Source organism: Euleptes europaea, chromosome 14 (assembly GCF_029931775.1).
Source record: "Euleptes europaea isolate rEulEur1 chromosome 14, rEulEur1.hap1, whole genome shotgun sequence".
In the NCBI taxonomy this organism is placed as follows: Eukaryota; Metazoa; Chordata; class Lepidosauria; order Squamata; family Sphaerodactylidae; genus Euleptes; species Euleptes europaea.
This window is the reverse complement of record NC_079325.1, coordinates 21,761,684-21,777,448: the sequence shown is the minus strand read 5'-3', so window position 1 is coordinate 21,777,448 and position 15,765 is coordinate 21,761,684. Positions and strand designations below refer to the sequence as shown.

Here is a 15,765-nt window from a genome sequence, read left to right as displayed (position 1 = left end):
TGCATTGATAGAATGCTCTCCAGAGTTTAGCGTGAAGGTACATGATATGACAAATTTACCGAAGAAAGGGAGATCTAGGGCTAGATTCGGGACTTCCGGGAAAGGTTCTGCATCCTTGCTGCCTTCAGTTACATTGAAGGAAGATAAGATAGGAATGTAATTAAGAAAATCACCTAGGAAAGCCTGTGTTTTTCTTACCACGTGTAACTCTGGATTAATGACCATGGCTTGTTCTAGTGACATTTACAATTAGTGAACAGGGATATGTCAGTTACAAAAGTCATACCTGTTTTTCATACAGACACTTGGTACTGCAATAGTCCATGTTTTGTTTCATTTCACCGCTTGTAATTTCAATTTAAATCTGTGTTTCTACCTATGGTTGATAACCCCATGGCTGAGACTGGGGTTATAAAACGTATTAAAGAATCCTTTTGCACCATTTGTTTCCTTGCCTTCATTTTGCCTTGATGTGGCCCCCCTTTCCCCTCAACATAAGATTGCCAACTCCAGGTTGGGAAATTCCTGGAGATTTGGGGGGGGGGGTGGAGCCCTGGGAGGGCAGGGTTTGAGGAGGGGAGGGAATTCAGTAAGATACTAAATTGGGAGGGGTAGCAAATATGGTAGAAGACAGAGCCAAGATGCAGGATGATCTTGACAGTCTGGAGAAATGGGCTAGAACTAATAAAATGCACTTCAACAAAGACAAATGTAAAGTTCTGCATTTAGGTAGGAAAAATCAAATGCATAATTATAGGATGGGGGAGACTTGTGTGTGTGAAAAGGATCTTGGGGTCTTAGTAGACCAAACCCTGAACATGAGTCAGCAGTGTGATGCTGTAACGAAAAAGGCAAATGCAGTCTTGGGCTGCATCAACAGAAGTATAGTGTCCAGATCACGCGAAGTGATAGTATCGCTTTACTCTGCTCTGGTTAGACCTCAGCTAGAGTACTGTGTTCAGTTTTGGGCACCACAATTTAAGAAAGATGTAGACAAGCTGGAACGTGTCCAGAGAAGGGCAACAAAGATGGTGAGGGGTCTGGAGACCAAGTCCTATGAGGAAAGGTTGAAGGAGCTGGGTATGTGTTTCACCTGAAGAGGAGAAGACTGAGAGGGGATATGATAACCATGTTGAAGTACTTGAAGGGCTGTCATATAGAGGAGGGTGCCGAGTTGTTTTCTGTTGCTCAAGAAGGTCGGACCAGAACCAAAAGGTTGAAATTAAATCAAAAGAGTTTCCGTCTAGACATTAGGAAGAATTTTCTAACAGTTAGAGCAGTTCCTCAGTGGAACAGGCTTCCTCGGGAGGTGGTAAGCTCTCCTTCCCTGGAGGTTTTTAAGAAGAGGTTAGATGGCCATCTGTCAGCAATGCTGATTCTGTGACCTTAGGCAGATGATGAGAGGGAGGGCTTCTTGGCCATCTTCTGGTCACTAGGGGTGTGGAGGGGGGAGGTAGTTGTGAATTTCCTGCATTGTGCAGGGGGTTGGACTTGATGGCCCTGGTGGTTCCTTCCAACTCTGTGATTCTATGATTCTATATAATGCCATAGAATCTGCCTTCCAAAGCTACCAAGAAAACTGATCTCTGTCATCTGGAGATCAGTTGTAATTCAGGGAGAACTCCAGGACCCACCTGGAGGTTGGCAACCCTACCCATAAATATGAGCATCTTCCTTTATGGACTATGGACTCATTGTAATTTGTTTCTTACAATAAAAATAATAATAAGAGTTGGTTTTTATATGCCGACTTTCTCTACCACTTAAGGCAGAAGCAAACTGGCTTACAACCTTCTTCCCTTCCTCTCCCCACAACAGACACCCTGTGAGGTAGGCGGGGCTGAGAGAGTTCAGACAGAATGGTGACTAGACCACGATCACCCAGCTGGCTTCACGTGTAGGAGTGGAAAAACCAACCCGGTTCACCAGATTAGAGTCTGCCGCTCATGTGGAGGAGTGGGGAATCGAACCTGATTCTCCAGATCAGAGTCCACCGCTCCAAACCACCACTCTTAACCACTACACCATACTACACCACATAATGCCCAATGTAGGCAATAGTATCCACTGAATCTTCAATAACTCTGATGAACACACAAGAAGAGCCCTACAGTCCAGCAGTCCCCAATCCTGTCTCTCACACACCAGAAACTTCCAGGAAGGCCACAAAAATAATAGTCTTCCCCCACTGTTTGTTCCCCCCAATAAATGCTATGCAGAGGTATGCTTCCTCTGAACATGAACGTTTATGGCCAATAGCTATGGATAGCCACCATGGAGGTGTTTAGTTTCCTTTCTAAAACCTAAGCTAGTGGCTATCAGCTAGGGTTGCCAGCTCTGGGCTGGGACATACCTGGAGATTTTGGGGGTTTATCAGTAGCAACTAGCCAGATGGGCAAAATGGAACCCCCATGTGTGAAGGCAGTGTACCTTTGAATTCTAGTTACTGGTAGTAAGGCAACAAGATGGAAAAGCTTTGGCCTCCATGCCCTGCTTCGAAGCTTTGCAGGATCATCTGACTGGCCACACTGGTAAACGGGATGCTGAATTAAATGGGGGTCAGAATCAGTGTGATTCTGTATGTTGTCAGGATGTGCACTTCCCGCCAGAGGATTCAGGCCTGGTGCAAAATGTATCAAACCAAAGAAAGAAAAGAATTAGCTTCCACAGCTACGAAGATTCGCAGACACTTCTTTTGGCCCTGCAGCCTACTTTCCTTTCTACATCTGGACATTGCCCCAAGAACAAGGCCTTTTCTTTCTCATCTGCACACGTTTGATGGAGGAAAAACTGCTCCGAGTTGCTTTCGTGCCATTCCAGAGCCTGGTTTCCCTTGCCTGCTGGAAGCAGCTACTGACCTTTGACAGTTTCATATAAAGATGTGCTTTTCAGACTGAGTAGACCCGATTAAAAGACCGCATGTCACACTTGCTTACCAAACAGGAGATTAATTACAGGGCTGAATAGCATCTCGCCTCCACCTGCCCCCATGACAACACAGGGATGGTTGCTTCATTAGGTGCTTAAACTAATTATACAAACGGCACTAATGGAATGCCAATCGTGGGACCTTAATGCCTTGGCTCTAGGGTGGATTTTCCTTTTGGCTTTGTCTCCCCATTAATAGCCCGTCTGTTAATTGAGAAGTTGTTTACTTTGGTTCAACGTATTCCTAATTAAAGCTAGTGTGGCTAACGCCTGACCAACACACATGCAGCAGAAAGAGGGTAGAATTCTAAGGACGATGGCCAGGTCCCTCTTCGTCACTAGTGGGAGGTTTTTGGGGCAGAGCTTGAGGAGGGCAGGGTTTAAGGAGGGGAGGGACTTTAATGCCATAGAGTTCAATTGCCAAAGCGGCCATTTTCTCCAGGCGAAGTGGTCTGTATCATCTGGAGATCAGTTGTAATAGCAGGAGATCTCCAGCAACTACCTAGAAGTTGGCAACCCTATCTCTCCCATTTTATCATCACAGCAGTCTTGTGAGGTACCTGTCATGTTGACAACCCTTGATCTAGCCACTACACCACACTGGCTCATTAAACTTTATGGCTAGGATTGCCAGCTCTGGGTTGGGAAATACCATGAGATTTTGGGGGTGGAGCCTGAGGAGGGCAGGGTTTGGAGAGGGGAGGGACTTCAATGCCATAGAGTCCAATTTCCAAAGCAGCCATTTTCTCCAGTGGAACGGATCTCTGTCGCCTGGAGATCAGTTGTAATAGTAGGAGATCTCCAGCCACCACCTGGGGGGTTAGAAACCCTATTTATGGCCCAACTACTTCTGATGTTTCAGCGCCAGCTTGATATCCACCAGGAACATACAGTGCTGGTGTGGAGAAGTACTATGTGCCATTGGTCTGATGTACAGAGTCAAGAACTTCAGAGGCAAAACTCCTGAAGCGGTTATCTCAGCTGTAGATGCCACTAAGAACTGGCACATTTTGCCTTTGTAAAATCATTCTTAAAATAATTTCTTGATCTGTTTTTCTCACACAGAACAGATGATGGTTCAAGACTGTCTGCGTGGTTTGGACCATATGGTGCTTCCCTACAGCAGCCAGTAAAGGAATCCTGCTGTCAATATTAATTCCCCAAACCATCTTGGAAGCACTTCTCTGTGGCTGCTCCCACTGGAGGAGGAGAAGGAGCCTCATCAGGTGTATTATGGGGTGGACAGAAGAGACAGAACAGATTGTGTGTGGTGGTAGTGAAGATAGTGAAGCAGACTTACGAAAAAGAATCTGGAAGACAATCTGGTTACCAACCATTACATAAAGTTGATAAATAAACATATATAACTCTGAAGACATTAGCGCTTGCACCATTTTTCAAATCTGCTAGTGTACAGAAGAGTGCAGGCTTTTTCTTAGAGGTATTGGCTTGGATCCTGTGATGTGCTAGTAGAAACATAAAAGGACATAATGCGGCTCTGCTTGTGCAAGATCTTGTGCAACACCTAGCACTTTCCTCTGTATTTATTATGTGTGTGTGTTAAGTGCCATCAAGTCGATTATGACTTATGGTGGTCCTATGAAGTAATGACCTCCAAAACGTCGTATTGTTAACAGCCTCGCTCAGGTTTTGTAAACTGAGAGTTGTGACTTTCGTCACTGAGTCAATCCTTCCTATGTTGGGTCTTCCTGTTTTCCCACTGCCTTCAACTTTTCCTAGCCTTATTGTCTTTTCCAGTGAGTCTTCTCTTCACTTAATGGAACCAAAAGATGATCACCTCAGACCCATAAATAGTAATGGGGAATACTATGGCATGAGTAATCTTGATCTTGGTCACCAGTAACACATCCTTACACTTAAGAATCTGTTATAGCTCCTTCATGGCTGCCCTTCCCAGTCTCAATCTCCTTCTGATTTCTTGGTTGCAGTCTCCCTTTCGGTTGATGATGGAGCCAAGGAATAGAAAATCTTAAACAGTTTCAATTTCTGCGATTCTTCAGTAGTCATTACTTTTGTCTAAAGAGAGCCAGTGTGGTGTAGTGGTTAAGAGCAGTGGTTTGGAGCGATGGACTCTAATCTGGAGAATTGGTTTTGATTCCCCACTCCTCCACATGAGCGGCAGATGCTAATCTGGTGAACCGGGTTGGTTTCCCCACTCTTACACATGAAGCCAGCTGGGTGACCTTGGGCCAGTCACAGCTCTCTTAGAACTCTCTCAGCCCTACCTACCTCACAGGGTGTCTGTTATAGGGAGGGGAAGGTGATTGTAAGCCGGTTTGATTCTTCCTTAAGTGGTAGAGAAAGTCAGCATATAAAGACCAACTCTTCTTGTTCCTCTTCCTCTTCCTCCTCCTCCAAGAAATTGATTGCACAAGATCTTGTGCAAGTGGAAGTGCAAGCAGGGATACAATAAGTTTGATTTAGAGCAAGTGACTACCACAGTTTTTCCTAGTTTTCCTAGAAAGCTCTAGTGCCAATGGAAACTTTGTGTTGGATCCAACCCATTATTTCTGCATGCAAAAAAAAAAAAATGTTGAGTGAAGCAGCTGTTAGTGACTGGGGGTTAAATGAACCTTTGAGAGGGAGTTGGGTGGGATATGAATCCATGTATGATTGTCACTGGTGTTTGAGTATGAGGGAAGAGTGACTATTCCCTATTCCCTTTATTTTTACATTCATGTGCATGTTTTTCAGCAGTTTCCCTTCTCCTCTTTTTGCTGTGGGTTTGTAGATTCATTTTTATCATATACACATATTGCGCAGGTTTTGTATATGGAATGTGTATGTCCTTAATAAGACATACATCCCCCTCCCATACTTCTTCTTTTCCCCTGCTTGCTGTTGCCTCCCTCTTCCCTCAGTCATTGTCCCTGTGCCCTCTTCCTCATCCCCACTACTGTCTCTGAGGCTTTGTGCCAAATCTCCAGGCAGGTGCCATGGCAAGCATTTTGGTTGCTACAGCAACCCACAAAGGTGGCCAAACTTGAGCCAGAGTTTATTTTTAAAGTTTGTGCTTGCACAGAAGGTGTAATTAAACTGCTGATGCAGTTCTGTCTTTATTTTGGGGGACAATTTTAGATTCTCTCCCCCCCGCACCCCCTACCCCCCCACAAACCTGGGCATTCTCTCAGGTTTACAGAGCATGAAATGGTAACTGCGGTTGCTCCCGTCGCACGGATTGCACAAGGATTAGCGCTGGTCTTAGAGATATGCTGATAAGATAGGGTTGCCAACCTCCAGGTAATAACAAAATAGGCACTTCTGTGTATTAATTAGTTTAACCCAAAAACACACTGAAAACCACTAACATGAAATTAGCCCAATATATAATGGGAATCAAAGTACAAGAGTACCATATGTTCAATGTCAATTCTCCAAAAATGGTGTTTCACTGTAATAGGAATCATTATGCTGCATATCACAGGAAACTAGCCTGTTGAGGCAGTGGGACTAGTACCTATCTTATAGGAGACTGTACCAACCTAAAGGCTGCAGGCCACAGATGATAGTCTAAGAATGAATATATGTAACTGAAGAGGAATTGATGAAGACATAAGAGCAGAAATGGCCATCTTCCTCTTCAACCTGACATGTGTTGAATACAAGGAATATTGTTCCTGTAAAAAGACAAAATGTGTATAATAATATTAGTATTAGAACCTTTGATTGAATATATACCTTTGCTAATATATATGATTGTAATATTACAGTGAAACACCATTTTTGGAAAATTGACATTGAACATATGGTACTCTTGCATTTTGATTACCATTATATATTGGGCTAATTTCATGTTAGTGATTTTCTGTGTGTTTTTGGGTTAAACCTCCAGGTAATAGCAGAAGAATTCCTGCTATTACACCTGATCTCCAGCCGATAGAGATCAGTTCACCTGGAGAAAATGGCCGCTTTGGCCATTGGACTCTATGGCATTGAAGTCCCTCCCCAAACCCCACCTTCCTCAGGCTCTGCCCCCAAAATTTCCCGCCGATGGTGAAGAGGGACCTGGCAACCCTATGATAAGATATGTAAAATGCTAATAGGCTGGCGCAGAAATGATGTTGAAAATGATGTGAAGGAACAAAAATTGGCATGAAAATTAAGGAACCACAGGTTCAGTCCACACAATGAGAAAGCGTAGTGCGGAGAAAGCGCTATCTAAATAACTCTGATGAAAGATAGCGACTGGAGATCAGAAATTCTTTTTAACAGCTTTACTATTTACTTGTACAAGAGTTTAAACAGTACAGAGCAGGGATCAAAAACCCTAACCAGCCCAGAGTTAGAGAGAGGGGAAGACCCTTCTCTCCACCCTAGAACAATCAGAGAAAATCACATTGCCCATTCTAAAGGCGTTTGCTTTATACAAAACAGTACAGGCAATATTCGATTGATACATTTCTATGGCATGATCTTAGCAAACAATAGACAAGCAATTCTGGCTTCAGCCAGCTCTGGAGAGAAGCAAATGTCTTGCTTTGCAACATTCGAAGGCTCGGTTAGTGTGTGTGTATATTGTGCTTATGCTGACATTGCTTGATTTAACAAGCAGGCAGAGAAATGAAATGCAAAACAGGAAATGAAAATGGAGGAAAGCAAAGCTTTCTGGGGTATTTCCCCTCTGTTTATCTACACAGGAGCATTCCACAGTGCCATAGGTAAAGTACCTTTTTAGGCGGGCACTACAAAAGCAAAATCCAACTGGATATTTTTACTTATTTATACCCCACTAATTTCTCCAATGGAGAGGGACTCAGTGTGGATTATAACATCATTCTTAGGGTTGCCAGCTCCAGGTTGGGAAATACCTGATGATTTTGGGGGTGGAGTCTGAGGAGGGCAGGGAGAGGGGAGAGACTTCAATGCCAACGAGTCCAAACGCCAAAGCGGCCATTTTCCATTCAGGGGAACTGATTTCTATCACCTGGAGATCAGTTGTACTAGCAGGAGATCTCCAGCCACCGCCTGGAGGATGGCAACTTTATGCATTCTCCTCTCCTCCAGTTTATACTCACAACAACAGCCCTGTGAGGTAGGTTAGGATGAGAGTGTGTGACTGGCTCAAGGTCACCCAGTGAGCTTCCATGGCAGAGAGGGGATTCAAACCTGGGTGTCCCAAAGCCTCCTCTAGCCCTTGTACCAATGCTGGCCTTCACATTTTCAAACTGAAACCACAGGGATGAAATAATCCGTACCTTGTTCTCCTTTTTTAAAAAATGTATTTCAAATTCCATTTTATCTGTGACATAAAAATTCAGTGAGTCATTCTGACTGTTGGGAAAGGAATGACAAAATCGGTAAACAAGTCACATGTCCACAGGCTTTTCAAAAGCATGGTCTCCTATGTCTTCCAACCAAGACCTCCCAATCTTGTAACATTAGTTTCCTAACTAACAGCCAGTGATGTTATCCTTACATTAGGGTTGCTACTGCGAGGTTTGCGTTGTCTCAGCTGCTGCCATTAACCTTTCCTTTTGGTGTTTACCAGGTGAGTTAAATTCCTGCCCTGCCATGGAGCTTTCTGAAAGCGGCATGAACCAAACCGTTGATTCTTTGGGCAGCGCTCACAGGAACCTGACTTACTCTCCCTATTATCAGCACTCCCTGCCTGTCGCAGCCGTCTACATCGTTGCCTACCTGTTCATCTTTGCCTTGTGCATGGCTGGGAACAGCCTGGTTTGCTTTGTGGTGTTGACAAACGCTCGGATGAGGACTGTCACCAATTTGTTTATTCTCAACCTGGCCATCAGCGATTTGCTGGTGGGAATCTTTTGTGTGCCTACCACACTAGTGGACAATTTAATCACAGGTAAGGAAAAGAGGGGGTGGTAGGGCGGTGGGGGGAGTGGAAAATGCTACCCAAACCATACCTAATCATCATGTACATAAGGGCTTCTTCACACCAGCCGTACTTGCAAGAAAACAAAATCAAAATTTTTAGATACTTGTAGATCATTTGCCTTGACCTGGATAACCCAGGCCATCCCGATCTCGTTAGATCTTGGAAGCTAAGCGGGGTAAGCAATATTTGGAATTAATACCAAAGTTGCTATGCAGAGGCAGGCAATGGTGAACCACCTTTGAATGTCTCATGCCTACAGGGTCCCTATGGGGTTGCTATAAGTTGGTTGTGACTTGACAGCAAAAGAGAAAGGGGGGGGAATATGCAGCAGAAGAAGCTAGGGTTAGCCTGGTTATAGTAAGCCTTTTATGTAGGGGTGTTTCCCTGTGGTCACTCCTGCTGATTGCTTCGGGGCTTCCTTTTGATTATGCATGCCTTTTCCACCCATCAGAGGTCGCCTCACTCTCCACGCATTTTGCTTGCATTTTTGAGATTCTGGCTAAAACAGCATCTGGAAAACACGGGCAAAACTCTCGGGGAGAGCGAGGCGACCTCCAATGGGCGGAAAAGGCATGCCTAATCCAAAGGAAGCCCCAAAGCAGTCGGCTGGGGGTGGGGGAAGCAGGGAAACGTCCCTGCGTGAAAGGCTGTAGACTCACAGGGGAGCTTCCTGCCCTCTTCGTTTTGTTCTATTAAGCAAACTTTGGAAGAGCAAAGAACAGGGCCTGCGAACTGAGGGCACAAAGTCCGCTGCAACTTGATGGGGAATAAATTTGTCATTTGGTTTAAATGCAAACATATTAAGGGCTTTCCCACATGATAGTATTTTCCTACGGAAGCCCCGGGTGTCACTGCAGCTGCACAGCAGCAATGGGGCTTCCAGATGGCAGCTTTTCCCACATTTCCCCTGCCCCAGTCCCCAGGGAAGCCCCCTTTATGCTAAGGAGGAGGTCTTTTCCCAAGGATTTCTCTTTTAAGGGAGAGCATCTTGGCCATCTTCTGGGCATGGAGTAGGGGTCACTGGGTGTGTGTGTGGGGGAGGTAGTTGTGAAATTCCTGCATTGTGCAGGGGTTGGACTAGATGACCCTGGTGGTCTCTTCCAACTCTATGATTCTATAAACAGGTACTTGGCATACTGATATACCATGGTGGCATGGGGGTGGTGGCTGCTGCAGGCACTAGGGTAGGGGAAATGGTTGTTGTATGGGCAGGACTATGGTGTAGTGGTTAAGAGTGGTGGACTCTAATCTGGAGAACCAGGTTTGATCCCCCACTCCTCCACATGAGCAGCAGACTCTAATCTGGTGAACTGGGTTGGTTTCCGCACTCCTCCACATGAAGCCTGCTGGGTGACCTCGGGCCAGTCACAGTTCTTTCAGAACTCTCTCGGCCCATGTGGAGGCAGGCAACGGCAAACCACCTCCGAACGCCTCTTGCTTTGAAAACCCTACGGGGTTTCCATAAGTCAGCTGTGACTTGATGGCACTTTCCACCCCCACCAGGGAAATCCAGAATTCCCTGCCCAAGTGGCAGCCAGCCTGGCTTTGTTGAGATCGTTCCAAAAACATTGCAGCAAAGCAGCGTTGGGAAAGACTGCAGAAATGTCAGGGGAAACCTGGGTAGTTCATGGGAGGACCATGATGCTGTGGGGAAGCAGAAAGAAAACACTTCACAACAGCATGAATCCCAGGGCAAAAATCACCTGTTTGTTCTCCCCACGCTCCTTTCTCCCTGTTGAGTACACTTCCAGTATCAGAGTTCACTTGCTGAGAAAAGTGCTTGGGGAGGAAAAATGCTTGATGTTAAATTGGGCAGGGGAGAAAATGTTATAAGCCAGTTTGGGTCCCCATTGGGGAGAAAAGTGTGGTATAAATGAAGCAATTTATAGCCAGAGACAAGGATGTTTCCTTGGAGAATGTTGATGAGACCAACTCTCCAAACCAAGTCTGCAACACTTGGGATGCCTGCAGTGGATGACATAGTTGCCAACCTTCAGGTGGGCCTGGAGACCTCATGCAATTACAACTGATCACCAGACTACAGAGTTCCCCATAAGAAAACAGCTGCTTTGGAGAATGGACTCTATGGCATTATACCTCACTGAGGTCCCTCCCTTCTCCAGACCCTGCTTTCCCCAGGCTCTATCCCCAAATCTCCAGGAATTTCCTAATCCAGAATTGGAAACTCTAATCCAGATAGAAATTTGATGGGAGAGGACTATTTGCGTGGTTTCATTTGCAGATGACTTGTTTTGATGGAGTAGAAAAGAGCAAGAGTCCAGTAGCTCCTTAAAGACTAACAAAAATATTTTCTGGCAGGGTATGAGCTTTCCTGAGCCACAGCTCACTTCTTCAGATTCAGAAAGCTCATACCCTGCCAGAAAATATTTTTGTTAGTCTTTAAGGTGCTACTGGACTCTTGCTCTTTTCTACTACTGCAGACAGACTAACACGGCGACCCACTGTGAATTGTTTTGATGGAAGCATTCTGCTTTTATCCTTTGGCCCTAAGTGGCTGAGAGTGCTGCTGACTGGTTAGTAATGGGGATCTCCCCTGTGGAGCAAAAAAAAAGACTGCCTGCCTATTAAAAGCTTGCAATGAGTAAATAAAAATGTGCCTGTCTTGGGTGTGCTGATTTCTGGCTGATAGTTCTGCCTGCTTGTTGTTTCCTAGGCTGGCCCTTCAGCAACAGCATCTGCAAGATGAGCGGGCTCGTGCAGGGCATGTCCGTTTCATCCTCTGTCTTTACCTTGGTGGCAATCGCTGTGGACAGGTAAGGCAGATAGCAGTGCTGGATTTAGATGAAGAGAGGCCCTAGGCTACTCCACTTGTGAGGCCCAACCCCCTCCCTCACGGCTAGAGGAAGATGGAAGAGTGTTTTAAACAAAATTCAGTGAAGCCGAGGATGATGATGGGTGTTTAAAATTCTGCAATTCACAATTCCTTCTCTGGATATAAGATGTTATTATTAAATACTGTAGTGATTGGGGGAGGGAGCATAAATGTTCAAATTAACACTATCAAAAACTTTTGCAATAACCGAACTTTGTAAACAATTTGTGGAATAAGCAGGGATTCTTAGGAAAATGAAATTGTGAGTTTACTGTTATATTCTTTAAAATACATATAGTCTTTTAAAATACAAAAATATTATACAACTTGGCTGGAGGCCCCCTAGATTTTGAGGCCCTTGGCTTCAGCCCGCCAAGCCTATAGGTAAATCCAGCACTGACGGAGAGTGTTCCCGAGACAGAGCAAACAAACGTTTTGCAACCTCAAGCACGATGCCCTGTGGACCGAAGGAGGCCTGAAAGCAGCAGAGAAAGGGGAAGGGATAATAATGGGGGGAGAAACTATAAGGCATATTACCAAGGTTAGATGGCCTTAAAGTGACTTACCATCCAGATAGGCTCACTACCTGTTCTTTATTTCAAGGAACAGGTCCTTATTTATTTTGGAAACACTTGTGGAAAGAGGTGTGCTATAACTGCAAAGAGCAACTTTACAGTGCAGATCCTATGCAGAGTTATTCCACTTTAAGTCCACTGATTTCAATGGATTGCCCTGTTAATTTAATTCATCATGCAAGGTCTAATAAAGTACAGGTAATGCTTTGACATACGTAAGATGTCATTTTCTGACGGTCTTGCAGGGTGCTTCTTGGAGCTCTTCATATGGCAGCCCTAAGTACCTAGGATTAGGTCACTAAGTAATACCAGCAATAGGATAAGTGTTCCAGACTAGTTATTCTAGCCCAACATCTGGAAGTGGGAAACATTCCTTAGAAAGAAGCCAAGAGAAATCTGAATGGAAAATTAGACCCATGCTATGAAGATCATGCCCTGACCTGGATTGCTTAGGCTAGCCCGATCTTGTCAGATCTCAGAAGCTAAGCAGGGTTGGCCCTGGTTAGTACATGGATGGGAAACCACCAAGGAAGTCCAGAATTGCTATGAAGAAGTAGGCAATGGAAAACCACCTCTTAACTTATTGAAAAATGTGGACCCTAGAGAATGTGGGTGGCCTGATCCATGTGTGGCTTGAAGGTTGGGAGGAACCTGCTTGGCCACTGTGTGAACAGCCTGTGGGACTTGATGGACCTTGGTCTGATCCAGCATGGCCTTTCTTATGACCTCTTTCACCCCTCTCCATGGCTTACTCCCTGATTGCTTCCTACCTGCCATTTCTTTTTGACTCCACAGGTTCCGCTGCATCGTCTATCCGTTTAAGTCAAAGCTCACCCTTTTCCAGGCCCTCAACACTATTGCCATGATTTGGGTACTGGCCATCACCATCATGTGTCCCTCTGCCATCATGCTCACGGTGGCTCAGCTGGAGGATAGCTACATGGTGTACGATGACAATCAGAGCATGGCTTACCCCTTGTACTCCTGCTACGAGGCCTGGCCTGACATTGAGATGCGCAAAGTCTACACTACAGTGCTTTTTGTCCACATCTATGTAGCCCCACTGATGCTGATCACGTTCATGTATGGCAGGATAGGGTTTAAACTGTACAGATCTTCAGGCTCGGTGAGCCGACACCAGGTGGTAAGCAAAGGTCGGTGCAGCACGGCGGTCTCCAGGAGGAAAGTCAAGGTCATTAAAATGCTCATCCTCGTGGCCTTGCTCTTCATGCTGTCTTGGCTTCCCTTGTGGACACTGATGCTGCTTACAGACTATGTCAAACTGGAGGACCAACAGATCAATCTGTTGGCCAGTTATATCTTCCCCTTTGCGCACTGGCTTGCCTTCTCCAACAGCAGCGTCAACCCCATCATCTATGGTTACTTCAACCAGAACTTCAAGAGAGGCTTCCGGGCAGCCTTCAAGCTCCAGAGTTGCTCTGAAGAGACAGTCCATCAAGAGGCATATCCTGAGAGGGCGACCATCAGCACCAGCGGCTTTGGTGCTCGGAACAAAATCTTCACCGATGGAGACTCCTCAGACTCTGTCTGCTTGAAGAATTTGCACCCGAAAGCTTCTTGCACCCTGCAGACTGGATGTGGACCAAGACAAGGACTTCACCTTGAGGATATTGGTGACATCACACCACTGAATAAAGTCTGCAAAGCTTGGGTCGCCTGAGAGGGAAGGCACAACAGAAATTTGGCCGAGAGGGACCATTTGCTTCGCTGAATCTGCCGCTGACTTGCACTGATGGAAATAGTAGAATTGCCACTCAAGCATACCTTGCCTGGATTCTAACTCACACGTAGGAACAACTCTCACATCACATGTGTTTTGGAAGCTCCAACAGCCGTTCAGCGATGAGATCTATTATTGAGGGTCATCCTATATGTGATGCAACGGTTGCATGAGTTTGAGAATATCTCACTTAAAAAAAAATTAAGATAATTAGCAGCTCTACACAGCTGTCTTGAAAAACTGGGAATGAGTTGCTACTGGAGTGTCTTTTCACCCTTCCCTTCTCTGCCATTTCCATATGTTAAATAGCCCCTTCTGAACTTGCTGTTTGCTCCACAGGAAGAAAAAGGGACAAAAAGCAATTCTAATCGTGGAACTTTGTCATCATGTATTATTTTGGCCCTAAGTTTGACTCAAAAGTCTTCTGCTTGGACTATACAAGGGGAGATATCTCATTCTTTTGCCATGTCTAAGCTTTGTGGTATGGCTTCCAAACCCATCGACTGCCTCAGCTGGCCACTTTCCCCTTCCCCCTCCACCTGGTATGCAAGGGAATCTGCATGGTTTTGATCTGCCCTAATTCTGCAATACTCTTGAGCCTTTTTGCTGTGCCTCAGCAACCCTGCAAACTGCAGTTTTGCGGTGAGGCAAAAGTTCCTTCATCCTATCTCATTTTTTTAAAAATGCCCACAGCATACTATAAGATCAGGTTCTTGGTGAACGGGATTAAGTTAACATAAACCTAAATCCTTGGTTTAACAGCATATTCTGGATTGGGATTTGTGAGTCTAATAATTTTTGTCTGAAATGCAAGCATTACAGATGAGCCTGTCCCTTCTTTGGTGTAAGCTAGCCAAACCCATATCATAGCTGGCCATAAAGAAAATGTGCAATTCCGAAATGGGGTGTGTGCGCGCACACATGAGTGCATGCAAAAGGAGTTGTGGGTTAGGTGCCAGTCTCTTCTTTGGAGCTGGGCTGGTCAGGGCAGTATTCATAGGAAAAAGCAGAGGAGGCCAGAGTTTTTTGGGGGAGGGGCTGTGGCTCAGTGGTAGAGCATCTGCTTGGCATGCAGAAGTTCCCAGGTTCAATCCTGGGAATAGGCAGGTAGGTGATGGGAAAGACCTCTGCCTGAGACCCTGGAGAGCTGCTGCCGGTCTGAGTAGACAATACTGACTTTGATGGACCGAGGGTCTGATTCAGTATAAGGCAGCTTCATGTGTTCATGTGTTCCCCCCCCCCCACCAATTCATATTTACAGGTTGAACAGGCTTTGGGAAATGCAGACACAAACACATAATCAGGCAAAGCCACATCCGTCATGGCCTCCCTAACTCCAAGTAAAGAGAAATCCATACATTTCTTACCCAGACTGTCAAAGCAACTCTTCCATCCGCCTACACCAGTGTCTTCCACTCCCTTCTCTTTTGCTGGTGGGCCTAATTTTCAGATACGTTCAAGATGGCTTGGGACAAGTGCTGTCTTGCTGCAGCTAATTGCCCTGTAATCATCTTACATTGTGCTTGTCCGGCTAGAAGGTTCCACTTATGTTCGGAAGCGAAGGAGATGCGCTCTGCTTTGCATCACAGAAGCCTGCAGTCGTGGCAAAAGTTAAACACAAAGGGACAATGAGTTTCAGAGAAGTGGGAACATTTGGGGAGGAGGGGAGTGGGAAGTATTCTTCTTGACTGGGACCTGATCGGAAAAATTCTCCTCCTCCTGCTTGCCAAGGATTTCTGCAGCAGGTATAGAGATCTGCTGGGGGGGTTTCTTCCCCACCATGGTTGTTTCTACCACAGGGGTGTGAAAAACCACTGCTGTCCCA

General features: G+C 45.5%; 1 protein-coding gene across 1 annotated transcript; it reads left to right on the top strand.

The window, feature by feature from the left end:
* The first annotated feature begins 8,460 nt into the window (after positions 1-8,460).
* On the top strand, positions 8,461-13,880 carry LOC130487214 (neuropeptide FF receptor 1-like). The gene is made up of 3 exons (XM_056860662.1): positions 8,461-8,758; positions 11,466-11,565; positions 12,995-13,880. Exons 1-3 carry the CDS (start codon positions 8,461-8,463, stop codon positions 13,878-13,880), a joined length of 1,284 nt encoding a protein of 427 aa, XP_056716640.1.
* Positions 13,881-15,765: the final 1,885 nt, after the last annotated feature.

Bases quoted from the DNA above. Each gene is read 5' to 3' on its own strand.
- LOC130487214 (XM_056860662.1), top strand. From the start codon at position 8,461: ATGGAGCTTTCTGAAAGCGGCATGAACCAAACCGTTGATTCTTTGGGC. The intron at 8,759-11,465 runs GTAAGGAAAAGA...GTTGTTTCCTAG, and splicing joins AGTGGACAATTTAATCACAG to GCTGGCCCTTCAGCAACAGC. The intron at 11,566-12,994 runs GTAAGGCAGATA...TTGACTCCACAG, and splicing joins GTGGCAATCGCTGTGGACAG to GTTCCGCTGCATCGTCTATC.